This window comes from Dendrobates tinctorius, unplaced genomic scaffold (assembly GCF_039654945.1).
Source record: "Dendrobates tinctorius isolate UK_male_01 unplaced genomic scaffold, ASM3965494v1 ptg000126l, whole genome shotgun sequence".
In the NCBI taxonomy this organism is placed as follows: domain Eukaryota; kingdom Metazoa; phylum Chordata; class Amphibia; order Anura; family Dendrobatidae; genus Dendrobates; species Dendrobates tinctorius.
The window spans coordinates 26,243,577-26,266,103 of NW_027361794.1; the positions used below are offsets into that span (position 1 = coordinate 26,243,577).

The 22,527-nt window shown below is 43.8% G+C and overlaps 1 protein-coding gene across 1 annotated transcript in view; it reads right to left on the minus strand.

Moving 5' to 3' along the window:
* Window positions 1-638: 638 nt before the first annotated feature.
* LOC141047202 (uncharacterized) overlaps window positions 639-22,527 on the minus strand; it is a 29,519-nt gene continuing 7,630 nt past the window's right edge. The window contains exons 2-6 of the mRNA XM_073542154.1: window positions 14,066-14,245; window positions 13,860-13,983; window positions 13,679-13,776; window positions 13,393-13,483; window positions 639-2,441 (exon numbers count right to left, since the gene is read on the minus strand). Coding sequence (XP_073398255.1) covers window positions 829-2,441; window positions 13,393-13,483; window positions 13,679-13,776; window positions 13,860-13,983; window positions 14,066-14,245 — 2,106 coding nt within the window. The 3' untranslated portion in view covers window positions 639-828. The remainder of the gene's footprint in view (window positions 2,442-13,392; window positions 13,484-13,678; window positions 13,777-13,859; window positions 13,984-14,065; window positions 14,246-22,527) is intronic.

Consider the following 22,527-nt stretch of genomic DNA (forward strand, 5'->3'; position numbering starts at 1 on the left):
TGAAGTAAATGTCACCTGTACAAACACGGTGTCTTATGGGATTTAGGGACAGCGTCCGGATGTCCCAACTGGTGACTATATATGTAGATTGCACTCATTCTTTGACAGACCGCAGCATGGCCATTAGTTAGAAGCTGCTAATGATCTTTGGAGCAGGTGAGTTTTCCCTGAGTGGTACATATTGGGCCGTCTGAAAACGGAGTTTAGTCTAGGACAATTTGTCTGCACTACTAATTAACAGCAGTTACATTACCAAACTAGGGCAGTCCCTATAGGAGAAAACACAAGAATTATACTGTATTGTCACATACTATCTATTCCTGACACTGGAGGGGCTTATAAACTTACACAGTATATAGTTTGAGGTCTGGGATCTGCCTATATGGGGCTAGTTGTCTGACTGTTTTGGATAAGATGATACATGAATTTAGTTTTTTTTGCCTAGTCTCACTTCAATATAAGTCAATATTAAAGAGTCGTCTTTGGTGAGGACGATGAAACCCATAGAAATGAGAGGCTTGGAGAGTGAGTGTGTATACGTCACCTCACCCCATATACTGAACTGTGGGGTACATGTTTTTTCTATTAGTCACCTTCTGACTAACCTTCAGGGGGTGAATTATAGGTATAGCTTTACATTTGGAATTAATAAAGTTTAGTTTTATTCTTTTTTCAGCAAACATGAGGAATGACAAGAGATAACCCATTTAAGAAGATTCAGTTTTGGTTAAACCTATTCCAACATTATGAACATAAAAAAGTCTTCTCCCCTTTGTGACATCTCTGATGTTTATTAACAGTTGATTTCCAAGTAAAATATTTCCCACATTAAGAAAATGAAAATGGCTTCTCCCCTGTGTGAGTTCTCTGATGTCTAACAAGATTCACTTTCCGGTTAAAATATTTCCCACATTCTGAACAGGAAAAAGGCTTCTCCCCTGTGTGAGTTCTATGGTGAGTAACAAAATGTGATTTATCTGCAAAACATTTCCCACATTCTGAACAGGAAAAAAGCTTCTTCCCTGTGGGAGTTCTTTGATGGCTATCAAGATTTATTTTACATTTAAAATATTTCCCACATTCTGAATATGAATATGGCTTATCTGCTGTGTGAATTCTCTCATGTGTAACAAGACTTGAATTCTCAGTAAAACATTTCCCACATTCTGAACATGAAAAAGGCTTCTCTCCTGTGTGAGTTCTTTGGTGTTCATCAAGATTCCTTTTCTGGTTAAAACATTTCCCACATTCAGAACAGGAAAAAGGCTTCTCCCCTGTGTGAGTTCTCTGGTGTGTAACAAAATGTGATTTCTGGTTAAAACATTTCCCACAATCTGAACAGGAAAAAGGCTTCTCTCCTGTGTGAGTTCTCTGGTGCTTAACCAAATCTGATTTCTGGTAAAAACATTTCCCACATTTGGAGCATGAAAAAGGCTTCTCTCCTGTGTGAGTTCTATAGTGAGTAACAAAATGTGATTTCTGGTTAAAACATTTCCCACATTCTGAGCATGAGAAAGGCTTCTCCCCTGTGTGAGTTCTATGGTGCTTAACCAAATCTGATTTCTGGTAAAAACATTTCCCACATTCTGAGCATGAAAAAGGCTTCTCCCCTGTGTGAGTTCTCTGATGTGTAACAAAAAGTGATTGATGTGCAAAACATTTCCCACATTCTGAACATGAAAAAGGCTTCTCTCCTGTGTGAGTTCTTTGGTGTCTAACAAGACGTGATTTAAACGTAAAACATTTCTCACATTCTGAGCATGAAAAAGGCTTCTCCCCTGTGTGAGTTCTCTGATGTGTAACCAAATATGATTTATGTGCAAAGCATTTCCCACATTCTGAACATGAAAAAGGCTTCTCCCCTGTGTGAGTTCTCTGATGTGTAACAAAATGTGATTTATGTGCATAGCATTTCCCACATTCTGAACATGAAAAAGGCTTCTCCCCTGTGTGAGTTCTCTGATGTATAACAAAATGTGATTTATGTGCAAAACATTTCCAACATTCTGAACATGAAAAAGGCTTCTCCCCTGTGTGAGTTCTCTGATGTGTAACAAAATGTGTTTTATGTGCAAAATATTTCCCACATTCTGAACATGAAAAAGGCTTCTCTCCTGCATGAGTTCTTTGGTGTCTAACAAGACGTGATTTCAACGTAAAACATTTCCCACATTCTGAACATGAAAATGACTTCTTTGCTTTAGGAGCAGTTTGTTTTTTAATGCCTTTTTTGTGACTTTGATTTCCTTTAGTAGTCAGTAATGAATCAGAAGATGGGACCTGTTTCAAAGGATCAGATGACAGATCTTTGCTGTGAATGGATGATGGTATATCTGGAGTAATAGCAATCACTTCAGTTGTATCTTGTAGGATCTCAAGATCATCAGATTTAAAAATTGAAGATGTCAGCTGTCCATCTGATCTCCTGGTACAGTCATCCGCTAAGATCAAAACAAATTTAAAAAAAATATATCCTTGAGTTTTATATTTATATTTTTGAATGTTTCTACTTAAACTCTCCATAAAAATGGCAAGCTATGTAAAAAACTTTAAATATTTACCAAGACAATGACAGTTCACAGTCTAATAGAAAACCTTGTTGGATGAGCCAGTAGTGTGTGGTGTTCAACTGTTTGTTCATTCTGCCTCCCAAATATCGAATAAAAAGAAACCAATCAATGTTATGTAGGCAAAAATAATATCAATTCTCATCTCACAAAAAAACAAGTCCCCACTCAGGTCCATCATCTGTCATTGGAAAAACAGAGGTTCCCACACTATTAGTGGCTCAAAGGCTGTTGAAAAGCAACAAGGTTTCTATAAACCGATCCAGCAACATCCGCTCTCACTTCGGAGTCTTGCAGTGTGCGCAAACAACATTTAGGATCTCTGTATTTAGCAATATTATAGTGAGAAGAATCCACTTAATTTGCGGTGTGTGTCTCCTGGAGCACAATCTGGGCACTATGTGCTGGGTAAGAAAATGGCAAATGTGTAATTTTCACTCTCCAACATCCACTGTGTGTTAATTTCCGGAAAGTGACTGTGGAATCAAAATATTCACTCCTCCTACACACGTGGTCAATGTTGTTGGTACCCCTCGTTTAATGACAGAAAAACCCACAATGGTCACAGAAATAACTTGAATCTGACAAAAGTAACAATAAATCAAAAATCTATGAAAATGAACAAATGAAAGTCAGACATTGCTTTTCAACCATGCTTCCACAGAATTTTAAAAAAATAAAACTCATGAAATAGGCCTGGACAGAAATTTTGGTACCCTTAATTTAACCGCTTTGTAACCGCCAACAGTAGATAAACGTTAGCGCTAGCAGGGCTTTGTGCAGTACCGAAATTTGTCTACGGTCGGCGGTTTTGTGCTCATCGGGACCTCCACATACCTTATAACGAGGGTATTCTGGCGCACAAAGCTTCCTGTGACCTCATCTAGACCTGATTGGTTCAGGTCCTGATGACATCAGCATCACACTAGCCAATGATACAATTCACTAGGAAAGTTTGTGGTAGCAGCGAGAGATTAGAGGAGAAACAGTGTTACAAGTGCTGCTGGTAACAGCTGTGTCAGCGATTGTGCTATAAAGTACAAAAACAGATAAGGCAGGTTAGGGTTAGTGCTATGGTTAGGGTTAGTGTTAGGGCTACTGCTAGGCTAAAGTTAAGGTTTATTCTAAAGTTAGGGGTAGGCTAAAGAATTAGGCATTTCTCAATTGCCTTCCCAATAATTTGGTCACGTCAGAGTTTTCTATTTCGGGAAAAAAAAAAAAAGAATAAAATGGCCGGTCAGTATTATAGCGCAGAGGAGGCTTATGCACTTTTATGTTCTGACAGTGAAGAAAGTGCAGTGTCAGATGGTGATGTGGATTTCGAGGGCTTTAGTAGCAGCGACAGTGATAGCTCAGAAATGAGCAGTGATTCTGGTCCATCCTCACACACAAGGACCAGTACAACAAGAAGGACAAATAGCGCTTCTGGAGAAATGTCTCCAACTCAGGGAACAATGCCCAGTACTAGCGCTGTCCCTAGTGCTCGTGAATTGGCGCACACCAATGTCCAAGGGGCTTTGCCTCTTGATGTAGCATTTCCCAGATGGGAGGAGTCGGCTACTCCATTCATCTCTAATTTTAATGCCATTACTGGTATAAATGTGGAGGTGGAAAATTTCGGACCAATTTTTTTAAAAATTTGTTTCTGAGAGATAGCTTGCTAGAGCATATTGTCCTACAAATGTATATGCGTCCCAATTCATCTGCCAGAATCCACAATCCTATTATGTTAGGTCGAATTTATGGACACCAACAAATGTCTAGAAATAAAAGAAGAATATTTAGAATTGAGAGTCCTCAGTGGTTGATACCTTTTAATGGATAACAGTTAGAAATTAAAATAATAATAATCTTAATAATCTTTATTTTGATATAGCGCTAACATATTCCGCAGCGCTTTTACAGTTTGCACACATTATCATCACTGTCCCCGATGGGGCTCACAATCTAAATTCCCTATCAGTATGTCTTTAGAATGTGGGAGGAAACCGGAGTACCCGGAGGAAACCCACGCAAACACAGGGAGAACATACAAACTCCTTGCAGATGTTGTCCTTGGTGGGATTTGAACCACTGAGCCACCGTGCCGCCCAAATTAAAAGGTATCAACCACTGAGGACTCTCAATTCTAAATATTCTTCTATCTACTGGCTAACACGGTACAAAGATATATATCTTTCCTGTCTAGAAATGAAAACATTTTAGGACTTACATTCGCTATGGGGCTTGTTAAAAAAAATGAGCATTCTGTCCTATTGGTCCAACCGCCCTGTTCAAACCACCTCAATGTTTTCTGCCGTTCTTCCGAGGACCCGTTATGAGATGCTCATGAGATTTTAGCATTTTAACAACAATAGTCAATGCCTGCCCAGAAATGCCCCAGAACATGACAGACTATTCAAAATTGGAACCATCATCAAAGACTTGACAGAAAAGTTCTTAACCCCTTTACCCCCAATGGTGGTTTGCACCTTAATGCCCAGGCCAATTTTTACAATTCTGACCACTGTCCCTTTATGAGGTAATAACTCTAGAACGTTTTCATAGATCCTGGTGATTCTGACATTGTTTTCTCGTGAGATATTGCACTTCATGTTAGTGGTAAAATTTCATACATATAATTTGCGTTTATTCGTGAAAAAAATGGAGATTTGGTGAAAATTTCGAAAATTTTTGCAATTTTCCAACTTTGAATTTTAATGCCCTTAAATCGCAGAGATATGGCACACAAAAAACTCAATAAGTAACATTTCCCACATGTTTACTTTACATCAGCACAATTTTGGAACCAAAAGTTTTTTTGTTAGGAAGTTATAAGGGTTAAAAGTTGACCAGCGATTTCTCATTTTTACAACACCATTTTATTTTTATGGACCACATCACATTTGAAGCCACGTTGAGGGGTCTATATGATAGAAAATACCCAAAAGTGACACCATTCTAAAAACTGCACCCCTCAAGGTGCTCAAAACCACAATCAAGAAGTTTATTAACCCTTCAGGTGCTTCACAGGAATTTTTTTGAATGTTTTTAAAAAAATGAACATTTAACTTTTTTCACAAAAAAATTACTTCAGGTCCATTTTTTTTATTTTACCAAAGGTAACAGGAGAAATTGGACTGGAAAAGTTATTGTGCAATTTGTCCTGAGTACGCTGATACCTGATATGTGGGGGGAACCACTGTTTCGACGCATGGCAGAACTCGGAAGGGAACGAGCGCCGTTTGAATTTTTCAACACAAAATTGGCTGGAATTGAGATCGGACACCACGTCACATTTGGAGAGACCCTGATGTGCCCAAACAGTGGAAACTCCCCACAAGTGACCCCATTTTGGAAACTAGACCCCCCCAACGAACTTATCAAGATATGTGGTTAGAACTATGAACCCACATGGGCTTCACAGAAGTTTATAATGTACAGCCGTACAATTAAAAAAAACATATTTTTGCCAAAAAAATGATCTTTTCACCAACAATTTATTGTGCAACTTGTCCTGAGTACGCTGATACCCCATATGTGGAGATAAAACACTATTTGGGTGCACGGCAGAGCTCGGAAGGGAAGCAGTGCCATTTTACTTTTTTGGCTGGAATTGAGATCGGACGCCATGTTGCATTTGGAGAGCCCCTAATGTGCCTAAGCAGTGGAAACCCCCACAAATGACACCATTTTGGAAACTAGACCCCCCCAAGGAATTTATCTAGATGTGTGGTGAGCACTTTGAACCCCCAAGTGCTTCACAGAACTTTATAATGTAGAGCCATACAAATAAAAAAAATTATATTTTTTTCCACAAAAATGATATTTTTGCTCCTAATGTTTTATTTCCCCAAGGGTAACAGGAGAAATTGGACCCCAAAAGTTGTTGTGCAATTTCTCCTGAGTAGGCTGATACCCCATATGTAGGGGTAAACCACTGTTTGGGCGCATGGCAGAGCTTGGAAGGGAAGGACCACCGTTTAACTTTTTTAACGCAGAATTGGCTGGAATTGAGATCAGACGCCATGTTGCGTTTGGAGAGCACCTGATGTTCCCAAACAGTGGAAACCCCCCAATTATAACTCCAACCCTAACCCCAACACACCCCTAACCCTAATCTCAGCCCTAGCCCTAACCATAACCCTAACCTTAGCCCTAGCCTTAACCCTAACCCAAATGGGAAAATGGAAATAAATACATTTTCTTTTAATTTTATTATTTTTCCCTAACTAAGGGGGTGATAACGGGGGGTTTGATTTACTATTTATTGCGGGTTTTTACGCTTGGCAGCTGTCACACGCTAAAAGACACTTTTTATTGCAAAAATAGTTTTTGCATCACCACATTTTGAGAGCTATAATTTTTCCATATTTTGGCCCACAGAGTCATGTGAGGTCTTATTTTTTGCGGAACGAGTTGACGCTTTTATTGGTATCATGTTCGGGTATGTGACATCTTTTGATCGCTTTTTATTCTGATTTTTGGGACGCAAAATGAACAAAAAAAACAGCATTTCATGAATTTCTTCTGAGGGGTGCGTTTACACCGTTCCGCGTGTGGTAAAATTGATAAAGCGGTTTTATTCTTCGGGTTAATACGATTACAGCGATACCTCATGTATGCTTTTTTTACATTTTGACGCTTTTATACAATATGAATATGTGGTGCTCTGCTTACATATTCATCTGTATTGGCTTATGACAGGTCGCTGATCCCTCACTGACCTGCCCCCCATTATTACATAATGCATATAATAGCATTGATATTATTGGTGATAATGCCTATAATATTATGGCTATTGTGAGGCTTAGAAAAAAAAATGACATCCAGAAAAATGTCACCGGCGATGGTGGGCTTACATGCTACAGGATGGTGGGGAAGGAGACAGTAAGTTGGGGGGTTGCAGCTGCTCCAGTGATGGAGAGGCGGTAGCTCCAGTAGTGGTGAGGAGGCAGTGGGGATGATTGCAGGCTGTAGGCTATCCTGAAGAGGTGGGTTTTCAGGTTCCGTTTGATGGATCCGAGTGTGGTTAGCCGGACGTGTTGGGGCAGGGAATTCCAGAGGATGGGGGCTATTCGTGAGAAGTCTTGGAGGCAGTTGGGTGAGGACGAATGTGTGGAGGTGAGAAGGAGGTCTTGGGAGGACCGGAGATTACGTGAGGGAAGGTATCGGGAGATTAGTTCAGAGATGTATGGAGGAGACAGGTTGCAGATGGCCTTGTAGGTCAGTATTAGTAATTTGAATTGGATACGCTGAGGGAATGGGAGCCAGTGAAGAGATTTGCAGAGGGGAGAAGCGGAGGATTAGTGAGGAGAGAGATGAATTACTCGGGCGGCAGAGTTGAGGATGGACTGGAGAGGTTCGAGGGTGTTAGCAGGGAGGCCACAGAAAAGGATGTTGCAATAGTCGAGGCGGGAGATGAGGGCATGCACAAGTAGTTTAGTAGATTGAGGGTTGAGGAAGGGATGGATTCTGGAAATATTTTTGAGCTGGAGGCGACAGGAGGTGGAGAGAGCTTGGATGTGTGGTTTGAAGGACAGGGCAAAGTCAAGGGTTACTCCGAGGCAGCGGACCTCCGGTACGGGGGAAAGCATGATGTCATCAATTGTTATAGAAAGGTCGGGTAAGGAAGATCTGTGAGATGGTGGAAAGATGATTAGTTCAGATTTGTCCACATTGAGTTTGAGGAAGTGAGAGGAGAAGAAGAAGGATATGGCTGATAGACACTCTGGGATTCTGGAGAGCAGAGAGGTGACGTCTGGGCCAGAGAGGTAGATCTGCGTATCATCGGCATAAAGGTGGCACAGGAATCCGTGGGACTTTATGAGTTGCCCCAGGCCAAGTGTGTAGATTGAGAAGAGTGGGGGTCCTAGAACAGAGCCTTGGGGGACTCCAGCAGAGAGAGGGTGGGATGAGGAGGTAGTGTGGGAGTGGGAGACACTGAATGTGCGGTTGGAAAGGTATGAGGAGATCCAGGATAGGGCGAAGTTTTTGATGCCAAAGGAGGAGAGGATCTGTAGTAGGAGGCAGTGGTCAACTGTGTCGAAAGCAGAGGACAGGTCTAGAAGGAGAAGTATAGAGTATTGTCCGTTAGCTTTGGCTGCAAGTAGGTCGTTGGTAATTTTGGTCAGGGCTGTCTCAGTGGAATGATGGGGGCGGAAGCCAGATTGTAGATTGTCAAAGAGCAAGTTAGATGAGAGGTGGGAGGAAAGTTCAGCGTGGACATGCTGCTCCAGAAGTTTAGATGCGAACGGGAGCAGTGATATTGGGCGATAGCTGGACGTGGCTGTTGGATCGAGGGTTGGCTTTTTAAGGATAGGTGTGATTGTGGCATGTTTGAAAGCAGAAGGGAAGGTACCAGAAGTTAGTGATAGGTTGAAGAGGTGGGTTAGGGATGGGATAAGAGTGGTGGTGATGTTGGGGAGGAGGTGGGATGGGATAGGGTCAAGTGCAAAAGTGGTGAGGTGTGATTTGGAGAGAAGATGAGCAAGCTCCCCTTCAGTGATGTTAGATAAGGAGGTTATGGGGTTTGGGCATTGGTCTGGTATACAAAGGGGTTGTGGTGGTTGGGCAATAAAGACTTGCTGTGTTTGGTCTATCTTGTTTTTGAAGTGTGCGGCAAAGTACTCGGCAGAGATTAGGGAAGTTGGAGGGGGCAGTGGTGGGCGGAGGAGGGAGTTAAAAGTATTGAACAATTGTTTGGGGTTGTGGGATAAGGAAGATACAAGGGATGTAAAGAAGGCCTGTTTAGCAGAGGTGAGGGCAGATTTGAATGCAAGTGTTGCTTGTTTGAGTGCAGTGAAGTCGTCTTGAGAATGTGTTTTCTTCCAGCGCCGTTCAGCAATTCTGGATGCTTGCTGAAGCATTTTAGTGATGTTATTGTACCAGGGTTGTCCATTGATTTGTCGCACTCTGTTATGCATGACAGGGGCGACCGAGTCGATGGCATTGTAGAAATTAGTGGCAGTGTCTGTGTCGTGGAGTGAGGATATGGAGGACAGTGGTAGAATAGAGTCAGAGAGCGTGTGGGTGTCTAGGTGTGCAAGGTTTCTGCGGGGGTGCACATGTTGCTGGACTTGGATGACAGGAGAGGACAGGGATGAGAAAGTGAGTCGGATAGAGGAAGAGGGGAGGTGGTGAAGTTAGAAAGAGAGCAGAGGCTGGTGAAGACCAGGTCTAATGTGTGTCCGTCTGTGTGGGTGGCTGAGGAGGACCACTGAGTAAGTCCAAAAGATGAAGTAAGGGACAGGAGTTTGGAGGCAGTTGACTGGTGGGTGTCAATGGGGATGTTGAAGTCACCCATGATGATGGTGGGAATGTCAGCAGAGAGGAAGTGAAGGAGCCAGGTAAAGAATTGGTCAAGGAAGGCAGTGGCCGGGCCTGGATGTCGGTATATGACGGCCACTTGGAGGTTGGAGGGAGAATAGATGCAGACAGAGTGGACTTCAAAAGAGGGGAGGATAAGGGAGGGAAGTGGGGGTGTGGACCTTGCAGATCAGGTTTTACAGCCATACCAGGTATCAAGAAAACCATATATCTGGTATAAAAAGTTAGTCATGTATTTGTTTAACGTAGCCACATATAAATCTTTTGGGTTATGCAAAAAAAACGGAAATGCAGACACTTTCCTTGATTATCAGGAAAAGGTCACTGAAAATCTTGTTTTTGATAATTTTGTCCCCGCCAATCTTCTCACATCTTCAGATTCTAAAAGACTCACTGAGCGACATTTTATTGCACTCATCCCAGTAACTGAAACAAGAAAGAACCCCCAGAGAAGATGTCGTGTATGTTCCTAGAGAGGAATGAGGCATGATACCCGCTATTATTACCCACAATGCCCATCATTGCCAGCCTTATGCCTCCATGACGGCTTTACAATCTTCCACACAGAACCACGTTTTTGAACTGTTTTGCCATTCAAGCATTTGGATTATTTAGTGACAGACACATTTGAGTAGAGCGGACTTAACAATTTCCGGGGGTAGGTGGGGGGAGGTCTCCAGAGACACAAGCTGGGCACAATATATTGGGCACTACAATGACATTTTTGCTCTAAAACTTCCTCTACGTGTTTCTGGAAATCATCCATGTAGTGAAAATGGTCACTATATCCATAGATATAGTGCCCTTAAAATGCATTTATTCAGACTGTCCTACCACCTCAACACATTAACCTAATCTATCCCTGTGTGGCACAGCCAAAAGTTGCACCATAACCAGGTTTCCCGCATCATGTTCCCACATGCTTTATGCATCCATTAGTCCTCTGTGTCTGTACTGTTACACACTTAACATTATGGCTGGTCCATACAATCAGGGCAACTGTTACCACCCACCTTTCGTGTCTACCTCTTTCCTCATAGATTGTAAGCTTGCGAGCAGGGCCCTCATTCCTCTTGGTATCTGTTATGATCTATGTGATTATTGTTATGCTGTAATGTCTATTGTCTGTACAAATCCCCTCTGAAATGTAAAGTGCTGCGGAATATGTCGGCGCTATAGAAATAAAATGATTATTATTATAGATGAATTCTCAGAGGGGTGTCATTTCCAAAATGGGGTCACTTCAGGAGGATTCTGTTGTTCTGGCACTTAGCGGATCTCCAAAGTGCCATAACAGCAGATTCCCCCCTGAAGTGACCCCATTTTGGAAATGACACCCCTCTGGGAATTGGAAATTACACCCCTCTGTGAATTCATCTATGGGTGTAGTGAACATTTACCTATCTATCTATTTTCCAATGTAAAATCTGGGGTAAAACAACATTTTAGTGGTAAAAATATACCATAAGACTATAAGACACATTTTTTCCCAAGAAATTTGGGGGGTGGAAATGGTGTGTTTTATAGTCGGAATATACTTACAAATGTTGCGGCGGCGCTCTGTGCTGCGTGGAGGGCTCCACCGGCATTTTGTCAAAGCCCGGAGACCCCCGCAGTGGTCTCCGGAAAAATTACCACTGTGGGCGGCGCATGCTCAGAATCAGATCTCATCCCAAGATCTCGTTGCCGAGATCTGAATGTGAGCATGCGCCACCCCAGCTGCCATTTTGCCGGAGGCCACCGCATCACAGCAATGGAGCAGCAGGGGCCTCTGGCTTTGACATAATGGCGGCAGAGCCCCTCACGCAGCAAAGAGTGCCACCGCCCCAGCACAGAGTGCCACCGCCCCAGCACAGAGCGCTGCCACCGCCGCCCCAGCACAGAGCGCCGCCGCCCCAGCACAGAGAGCCACCGCCCCAGCACAGAGTGCCACCGCCCCAGCACAGAGTGCCACCGCCCCAGCACAGAGTGCCACCGCCCCAACACAGAGTGCCACCGCCCCAGCACAGAGCGCTGCCGCCCCAGCCTGGGATGGGATTTTCCAGAGGCCACCACACCAGCCTGGACCATCAAACAACCTCTGTGTCCACTCTTGCACCTGTGCTGATTCCCCCCGGTAAGCTGAATTCAGACTGATAGATGAACCCCCATTTAGCATATTTTTTCCCCTATTTTCCTTTTGAAAATTTGGGGTGCGTCTTATAGTCCGAAAAAATACAGTAATTATTTTTTCTTCACTGCCCAATAGTAAAATTTTCTATGGAACAGCTGTGGTGTCAGTATACTCACTGCACCACTAGAAGAATTCATTCAGGGAAGTATTTGGTAAAATGCAGTCACTTTTGGGGGCTTATGCTGTTCTGGCACCTCAGGGGCTCTGACAATGTGACATGTCACCCACAAACAATTCCAGCAAAATCTGCTCTCCAATATGGCACCCCTTCCCTTCCGAGCCCTGCCATGCGCCCAAAGAGTAGTATTCTCCCACATATGGGGTATCGGCGAGCTCAGGAGAAATTGCACAACAAATTGTATAGTCCATTTACTCCTGTTACCCTTGCGAAAGTGAAAAAAAATTAGGTCTAAAGGAAAATTTTTGTGAAAGAAAAGTAAATGTTTTTTTCTTCCACATTCCATTCATTCCTGTGAAGCCCCTGAAGGGTTAATAAACTTCTTGAATGTGGTTTTCAGCACCTGGAGGGGTGCAGTTTTACAATGGTGTCACTTTTGGGTATTTTCTGTCATATTGACCCCCAAAACTCACTTCAAATGTGAGGTGGTCCCTAAAAAATGGTGTTGTAAATTTTGTTGTAAAAATGAGAAATCGCTGGTCAACTTTTAACCCTTATAACTTCCTAACGAAAACAATTGATACAGTTGATATAGAGGCTACTGTGCAGGCGCCGCCATCGCCGGTGACATTTTGCTGGATGTAATTTTTTTCTAAGCCTCACAATAGCCACAATATTATAGGCATTATCAGCAATAATATCAATGCTATTATATGCATTATGTAATAATGGGGGCAGGTCAGTGAGGGGTCAGCGACCTGTCATAAGCCAATACAGAGGAATATGTAATCAGAGCACCACATAAAGCCCCGCCCACAGCCCACCCACAGCCCCGCCCCAGAGCACGAGAATCTCATTAACTGAAAACTACAAATACAGATTACACAACAGTAAACCAGAGTTGCCCTCATTTATGGTGGACCATTGGAGCTACTATGAATCCTGAGCAGAAGATTAGAGAAAATAATATTGCTCCCCATTTCAGGAGAGATTGTGCAGTAATCTGAATTCCTTAGGATCAAAAACAATGTAATTGGTTGTAAGGTCTATAGAAAAGGACTTTCAATACCCAAAGTCAATTGAACAGTTTTGGGTGGAGGAGAATGTTGTGGTCTAGAGACAAAATGGCGATCATGGTACGGCCGGACTACACCACCGATAAAGCAGCCACAGCCGGTGACTGAGAGGAATCTGTGACTTCTCTGCATTCAGTGGTTACTACTCACCTGGGTAGTCATATGTGGGAATCTCCTCTTTACACCACTCATCACCCCTCACATATGTCTCTGTAGTATTAATATGGGTCAGATCTTCACCCTGAAACAAATATTGTAAAAGTCACCGACAGATGGAGAAGTCCCATCTATGACCAGCTCTAATCCTGCCATTTCCACCGTTCTCATTACACAAGTATAAAACATATAATACTGGTGGATAAAACAAGACTGAGCACAAGACCTTCACAGCCGTCTACACATCATAGGGGAGATCTCCTGACACCTCTCCATCTACCTGAGGATCCTGAGGAGCACTGGGATCTTCTTGCTTACAGTCCGGTGGAAGAAGAGGAAGGGGACATCTCTCTGGTGTTGTCCTCTTACTGGATAGATCTGGAGGAAACACATACAGGGACTGAATTCATTCTCTACATACAGATAATTATAGGCCGTGTGTATTTAGTCCTGTCTACTACCTGGAGATGTGAGGGGCTGGGGAACCTCCATTATGACGTTCTTATACAGATCTCTGTGTCCTACTAAATACTCCCACTCCTCCATGGAGAAATAGACAGCGACATCCTGACACCTTATAGGAACCTGATACATACAATGATACCGTCATCCCCCGATCCCTTCATAGTGTTACTGTATAATGTCCCAGCATTCCCAGCAGTGTCACCTCTCCAGTCAGCAGCTCAATCATCTTGTAGATGAGTTCTAGGATCTTCTGGTCATTGATGTCCTCATGGATCAGGGGGTGAGGTGGAGGCCCCGTGAATGGGCTCAGGGGTCTTCCACATCCCTCAGACACAGGGTCCTGACAGCGAACACTAGAGGTCTTCTTCACCACTGTGTAATCCTGGTTATGGAGAGACACATTAATAAATCTCACTACAGACATTTCCAGAGTCCTCACCGCTCCAGTTCTGTCCATCTGTTATTCCCATAGATAAGAATGATGTAATGTGACGTCATCAGAATCTCTCACCTCTCCAGTGAGACGGAAGAGGATCTCTAGGGTGAGGTGTAACATCCTCTCCGCCATCTTGTCTCTGTCCATATCCATCCTTGATGGGTAAATCAGGAAAATTCTCTTCTGTAGAAGATCTTCACTGAGAGGATCCGATATTGTAGAGACCTGAATGAGAAGAAGATGATCCGATGTAACATCATAAGAATCCTGTGTAATAATACAATTACTGGAGATAATAAGGGAAACATAGGAGGAGATTTATTATCTTACAGGGTTTAGTTTTCTCCCCTGACATCTACTAATAAAACCTATATATTTAGGCCACAGACAACAAGCAGTTTCCTCCTCGGAGTCGGCAGCTGAACACGTTCCTCATAGACTCATCTTCCATAACGCTAATTCTCGTCTCATTACCGACACTGGAATCGGCATTAGCAATACTGCAGGAGATATTCATTACACGCGACATGAGAAATAACTCCTTCATGATGAGGACGACATCTTCATCTTCTACTGCGGCTCTAGAGACAGATTTGGGAAGAGTCGGTCACTGCCTCCATCCCCACCGGCCATCTATATGAAGGTTTCCCGTCTTCCCCGCACTGGAATCTTCTCTCACGTTAGATCTCAGCTCTGAGTCACACACAGAAGTTTGAGGCTTTTAGAAAAGATTTTTTGTTTCCACAATCACAACGGACAGAAATGATCTGATCCCAAAGTCTCCATGTACAGTGATTTATGGGGTTTATTTCTGGCCTTAGACTTTCCTATATTACAAGATCGATGTGAAGACTTTTCTGCCCAATGATGATATAACTATTCTAGGAGTGACGCCTTTATAACCAGATAATAGTATGTTTGCAGCTTGCAGAGCACAGCGGCTCCTTCTTCAGGCTCCTGTAACAATCCAGTCTCTCTCTCAGCTCAGACAGCTTCTATGGCTGCTCTGGGGAGAAAACTGTTTTTTGTGGTAAAATGTAATTATTTTTTCCTTATCGCCCAATGGTATAAAATTCTAGGAGAAAGATGCGTAATTTAGAGGTGGCGGGTGTAACATGGCACCTCTTATTGGGGGCTCTGATAATGTGATCCTCTAACACCATAAGAGCAGACTCTGCCCTGTCAGACGGCGCTCCTTCCCTCCTGAGGAGTGTCCGGCCCCTTATGGGGTATCGGCGCTCAGGGGAAATTGTGGAACAAGTGGTTTCTGTTTTCTCCTCTTCTCCCATTTGATAATTACAGACTTGGGGACGGAGCGACATTTTAGTGGGAACATTTCATTCCTCCGCTCAATGTTACACAATTCTGTGACCCCCTGATGGTTAATAATCCTCCCGGCCCCCTAGATGAGCCCCCCAGAGGTGGAGGGGGTAACATGGGGCCACTTGTGGGGTCTCTGCTGTTCTGGTGTCAGCGCTCTTCACACGTCACACGGCGTCCGCCGTCTATCCCAGCCACAATGGCGCCCCTTCCCTCCCGAGCCTGTGGGGTATTGGCACTCAGGAGACACGGCGCACTGTGCGGCCTCAGCGCTCCTGTCACCTTTAGGACAATGATACATTGGGGGGAAAGTCACATTTCTGTGAGGAAAACAGGAAAATTGTCATTTTTTCCTTCCACATTGCTGAAATTCCTGTCACACTGTCCGAATTCAGAGATTGTCCTGTCAGAAAGGAGAAGACAGGGAGCGAAAGGGTTAATAGGACTCACAGGAGGAACCGGCCCAGAAAGCAGAAGGTCCAGGAGCGTCCGCCACATATATGACTGCTCTGTGCACAGGACCTGTGATGAGGTCACAGGAGGGGAGGAGTCAGGGGTCACATGATCAGGGGCCTCAGTGTCTGCCATGGTAGCCATAGCCCCAAAGGAAAGGGGTGCGGGGAGGAATGTGAGGTACCGGCCATGGTAAAGTGCCCGAGGCAGCTGGGTGTGGGGCAGAACCCTGCTTACAGGGGCATAATGGGGGCATTACACTGTGTGGGGCCAAGAAAGGGGCCCTGTACTATGAGAACACTCCGTCTCCTCACTGCCTGTCCTCCATAGTGGGGTCGTATGTATCTATTACAGGAAACAGAAACGTGATGATTCTTATACAGAGTCTCAGTGCAGAAGGGGTTAATGTCCCCTGCGCTCAGTAATGGGGAATCTCCACATACCTCCACCTGCAGAGCCGCACTCCACATACAGTGGGGAAAAAAGTATTTAGTCAGTCAGCAATAGTGCAAGTTCCACCACTTAAAAAGATGAGAGGCGTCTGTAATTTACATCATAGGTAGACCTCAACTATGGGAGACAAACTGAGAAAAAAAAATCCAGAAAATCACATTGTCTGTTTTTTTTTCATTTTATTTGCATATTATGGTGGAAAATAAGTATTTGGTCAGAAACAAGCAATCAAGATTTCTGGCTCTCACAGACCTGTAACTTCTTCTTTAAGAGTCTCCTCTTTCCTCCACTCATTACCTGTAGTAATGGCACCTGTTTAAACTTGTTATCAGTATAAAAAGACACCTGTGCACACCCTCAAACAGTCTGACTCCAAACTCCACTATGGTGAAGACCAAAGAGCTGTCAAAGGACACCAGAAACAAAATTGTAGCCCTGCACCAGGCTGGGAAGACTGAATCTGCAATAGCCAACCAGCTTGGAGTGAAGAAATCAACTGTGGGAGCAATAATTAGAAAATGGAAGACATACAAGACCACTGATAATCTCCCTCGATCTGGTGCTCCACGCAAAATCCCACCCCGTGGGGTCAGAATGATCACAAGAACGGTGAGCAAAAATCCCAGAACCACGTGGGGGGACCTAGTGAATGAACTGCAGAGAGCTGGGACCAATGTAACAAGGCCTACCATAAGTAACACACTACGCCACCATGGATTCAGATCCTGCAGTGCCAGACGTGTCCCACTGCTTAAGCCTGTACATGTCTGGGCCCGTCTGAAGTTTGCTAGAGAGCATTTGGATGATCCAGAGGAGTTTTGGGAGAATGTCCTATGGTCTGATGAAACCAAACTGGAACTGTTTGGTAGAAACACAACTTGTCGTGTTTGGAGGAAAAAGAATACTGAGTTGCATCCATCAAACACCATACCTACTGTAAAGCATGGTGGTGGAAACATCATGCTTTGGGGCTGTTTCTCTACAAAGGGGCCAGGACGACTGATCCGGGTACATGAAAGAATGAATGGGGCCATGTATCGTGAGATTTTGAGTGCAAACCTCCTTCCATCAGCAATGGCATTGAAGATGAAACATGGCTGGGTCTTTCAACATGACAATGATCCAAAGCACACCACCAGGGCAACGAAGGAGTGGCTTCGTAAGAAGCATTTCAAGGTCCTGGAGTGGCCTAGCCAGTCTCCAGATCTCAACCCTATAGAAAACCTTTGGAGGGAGTTGAAAGTCCGTGTTGCCAAGCGAAAAGCCAAAAACATCACTGCTCTAGAGGAGATCTGCATGGAGGAATGGGCCAACATACCAACAACAGTGTGTGGCAACCTTGTGAAGACTTACAGAAAACGTTTGACCTCTGTCATTGCCAACAAAGGATATATCACAAAGTATTGAGATGAAATTTTGTTTCTGACCAAATACTTATTTTCCACCATAATATGCAAATAAAATGAAAAAAAAACAGACAATGTGATTTTCTGGATTTTTTTTTCTCAGTTTGTCTCCCATAGTTGAGGTCTACCTATGATGCAAATTACAGACGCCTCTCATATTTTTAAGTGGTGGAACTTGCACTATTGCTGACTGACTAAATACTTTTTTTCCCCACTGTATATGGCTGCTCTGTGCACAGGACCTGTGGTGAGGTCACAGGAGGGGAGGAGTCAGGGGTCACATGATCTCCGGAGTGCAGACCACCATGGAGCCTTCTCCTCAGTCAGTGACATTCCCGCCATTATTCACCCCTCACTACTGGCACAATTACCCCGCGCCGCCTTCTCTACACAGTGTTATGTGTGGAATGTAACGTGTGATTTCTCTGGAGGGAAATAGACCCCACACATGAGGGAATTCTCACCAGTTACCGGCCGTCTACTATATGGCGGCATATGATTGTGCTATCGACTCCACACCAGGAGCTAAAATGCCCAAATCTCTAATGTAACCGCTATAAGAGAAGATATAACAAATTTCCCCTAAACTCACACAGCGGAGGAGGCCTCACTTGGAGCAATGTGACTCGCGCACAGAAAATCTATTCCCGGTTCTGTGATAAGTTATCGGCCGACAGGAAGAAGAAAGGTCTGAATTACAGCCCAGACTGGAGGAGAAACTGCAGGAGTCAGAATTGGCCAATCAGCGCTCTTCACCCCTATACTTATCTACACAAATACAAGATATGAAATGACAATTAGACGCCATTCTCACCACCAGAACGGAGAGGCGCTAACTTGGAGTAAAGCCGCGTTTTATCACCATGCCAATATGCATAATAAGATGCCGCTCGTAAGCTCAGAATGAGAGAGTCATAAAATCTCCTCTATAAAAGACCCTAAGGGTCAGATCTCAGCCCACCCCGATGTCATGTATAGCACTTATAATGAATACTCCCAGAGTTTGTATTCGCCCCACAATCACTCCCCCTCACTACTGGAGTCATTCCTTCACACACTACATCTACCTAACCTGACTGAGTCCGCGGCACAACAACTCCATTTACACATCTCTGAGGAGGAAATAGTTTCAACAATCAAAAAACTAAAAAGAGGAAAGGCCCCGGGGCCGGATGGTCTTACAGCAATATATGATAAAAAATGCAGCGATGTGCTGACACCACATATAAAAACCTCTGTAATTCACTACTAAATGGCTCACAGCTGCCCCCTGAGCTCTACGTGGCGCATGTAACCGTAATCCCTAATCCTAAGAAAGATCATCTCACCACAAATTATAGACCTATATCCCTCTTATACATTGACTTCAAAATCTTTACATTCATTGTGACTAACAGGATCAATAAAATCCTCCCTCACCTCATCCATCGGGATCAGGTTGGTTTTATACCAGCGCGACAGGCCCCAGATAATATTAGGAGAGGGTTAAATATTATTCATACAACTAACCTACAGCGAAAGCGACTTCTCCTGCTTGCATTAGATATTGAGACGGCTTTCGATTCGGCGTCCTGGACATATCTCTTTACGGTTCTATCGGAAGTCGGATTCTCCCCTAAACTTATAAAGTGCCTCCAATTGTTATATGATAGCCCTATCGCTTATGTAAAACTCCCGTCACCACATCCCACTCCAATTAATATTCAGAGGGTACCAGGCAGGGCTGTCCTCTATCTCCGGCTCTTTTTGCACTTGCAATGGAACCCATTGTGTAAGCAATAAGGAGAGATCAGAATATCCTGGGCCCTGAGAATATGGGAGACCAATATAAAGTCAGCCTCTTTACGGATGATCTCCTGCTAACATTAATAAGTCCCCACACTACACTCCCTCACTTGTTTTCCCTCCTTCACAAATTTGAGAAGATCTCAGGGTTAAAGATTAACATTGATAAATCCGATGCATTATTTGTAAATTTTCCTAAGACAGAGCAAACTAATATAGCCTCCCATTTTGGGTTTATAGACAAAGAACATTATCTAACATATCTGGGTATCAACTTAACAGCCAACAGGTCACCTCTGTTTAGGTGGAATTACACTCCACTAATCCAAAACTTCCAGAGGGACCTGGATAGATGGGCTCCCTCAAAGTTATCCTGGCCCGGCAGAATACATGCATTAAAAATGGTGTCACTGCCTCGCTTCTTATATCTATTTAGGTCCCTCCCAATTATGGTACCAGCCAGAATGTTCACTCATTTACACTCTATGATGTCTAAGTTTCTTTGGCTAGGAAAACAACCCAGAATTGTGCAAAAACTTATGTTCCGTCACAGAAAAGAAGGGGGTTTATCCCTCCCTAATATTACACTTTATTACAAGTCGGCACAGATTGCTCCATTAATAAGTGCGAGTTCATATCCCAATAGTCCAAGATGGGTTATTCTGGAATAATTTCTCTCCAAACCATTCTCTTTATCAGGCCTAATGTGGACCACAGACCGACTTCCACGGGGTTTAATGAATGTGGCTCCTTTTACAGTCCACTCGTTGCTTCTTTGGAGGAAAGTCCGGTTTAAATATAACTTACAATCAAGCCCTTCTCCCCTGACAGCTATATTACAAAACCCCATGTTCCCACCAGGCCTTGAGCCACAAATTTTTTCTTGGTGGAAGCTGAAAGGTATTCATATACTTAAACATTTGTGTTCCCCATTTAATATCTTACTTGACAGACAGGAATTTGTTCAAAAATTTAAACCTCCAGTTAGGGAGGTAATGGACTTGAACCAGATCTTCCACTTTGCAGAGCAGATCCTCCCAAGCGGTACTACTCTCAGGGCAACGAGTTTTGAAAATAAATGTCTAAATGACTCTTTGGGCAGGGGAACGATCTCATTGATCTACTATGCTATAAATTCTCCACAAGATGATAAGAAATTAAAGTATATGTTACAGTGGGAGGAGGATTCAGGGTTTGAACAGTCAATTGATGAATGGTATCGTAGCTGTGACAGCCTATCAGAAGGTAGTCACCAGACTTCCCTTGTGGAGACCTCCTTAAAACTATTGCACAGAGTCTTGTTATGAATGAGTCACCGTAGGAGGCAAAAACAAAAATACTAGCCAAGTCCAGAAAACCAGAGAAGTTGGTAGCTATCGGATTGCAGACCCCTGAACCTATCAACAACAACTAACAGTAGCCATGGGGGGTTCCTATGGTGCCCTAGACCCCTCGATCACAGCCGGAGAACTACATAGCCTAAAGACAGAAAGGGAAATCTAAACTGCCCCAGAGCAGACCCCAAAGCAATAGGCAGCCCCCAACATATAATGACGGTGAAGCAAGATGAAAAAACACTAACACAGATAGAAAGATAGGCTGAGCAAATGATGGGGCCCAAGCTAACTAAATAGGACAGGATAGAAAAGCTGCTGTCTGCAATCCGCCAAAACCCTATCAAAACAAGAGCCAACAGACTGATAGGGAAAATGGCCCTGAAGACGCTAGGCTTCAAAAAGACTATATCAGTACTCAGGTATTTTCTGAAGGCAGAGCAAAAAGACACAAAGGAATTCGGCTCACCCCCAGCAGGGAATGGCAGAATCCAGAAAAACAAGGCAAAACAAAACCAAAACACAAGTGCAAAAGGCAGAGCAGAAAACTTAGCTTTGAGGAGCAGGAATCAGACTGGTCTCCTAGAATCCCTCAGAGAAATCACCAGCCAGGCAGAAGGGCGTCGGCTGCCTTATATCCAGTCAGCAATTCCCATCACCCAGTCATCATCTATCTGCCCAGGTGCTTGGCAATCAGCCTCATTACCTTCCTTCACCAGAAGAGGGAGTTCCTCAGACCTCAATGGTGAAGGGGAAAATGAACTCACAACAGTACCTCCCCCTTGAGGAGGGGTTACCGAACCCTCATCCACGCCACCAGGGCGATCAGGGTGAGCCCGATGAAAGGCACGCACCAATCTTTTGGCATGAATATCAGAGGCAGAGACCCAGGAATTATCCTCCTGACCATAACCCTTCCACTTAAGCAAATACTGGAGTCTCCGTCTAGCCAGACAGGAATCCAGTATCTTCTCTACCTCATATTCCATGTTACCTTCAACCAATACAGGGTCCGGAGGTGCCACCCCAGGAACTACTGGTTCAACAAACCTCTTCAACAAGGACTTATGAAACACATTATGGATTTTAAATGTGACAGGAAGAGCCAACCGAAAAGAGACCGGATTAATAATCTCCAAAATCTTGTAAGGTCCAATAAATCTAGGCTTAAACTTAGGAGAAGCCACCTTTATAGCGATATTTTTTGATGATAACCAAACCATATCACCCACCTTAAACTTGGGACCAATGGTCCTATGTCGGTTGGAAAACCGCTGGGCCTTTTCCTGGGAGAGAGATAACTTATCCACCACTTGGTCCCAGATCTGGTGCATTCTCTCCACCACAGTGTCAACACCTGGGCAGGCAGAAGGCTCCACCTGCCCTGAAGAAAATCGAGGATGAAACCCAAAGTTACAAAAAAAAGGTGACATCAAAGTGGCAGAACTAGCTCTATTATTTAAAGCAAATTCGGCCA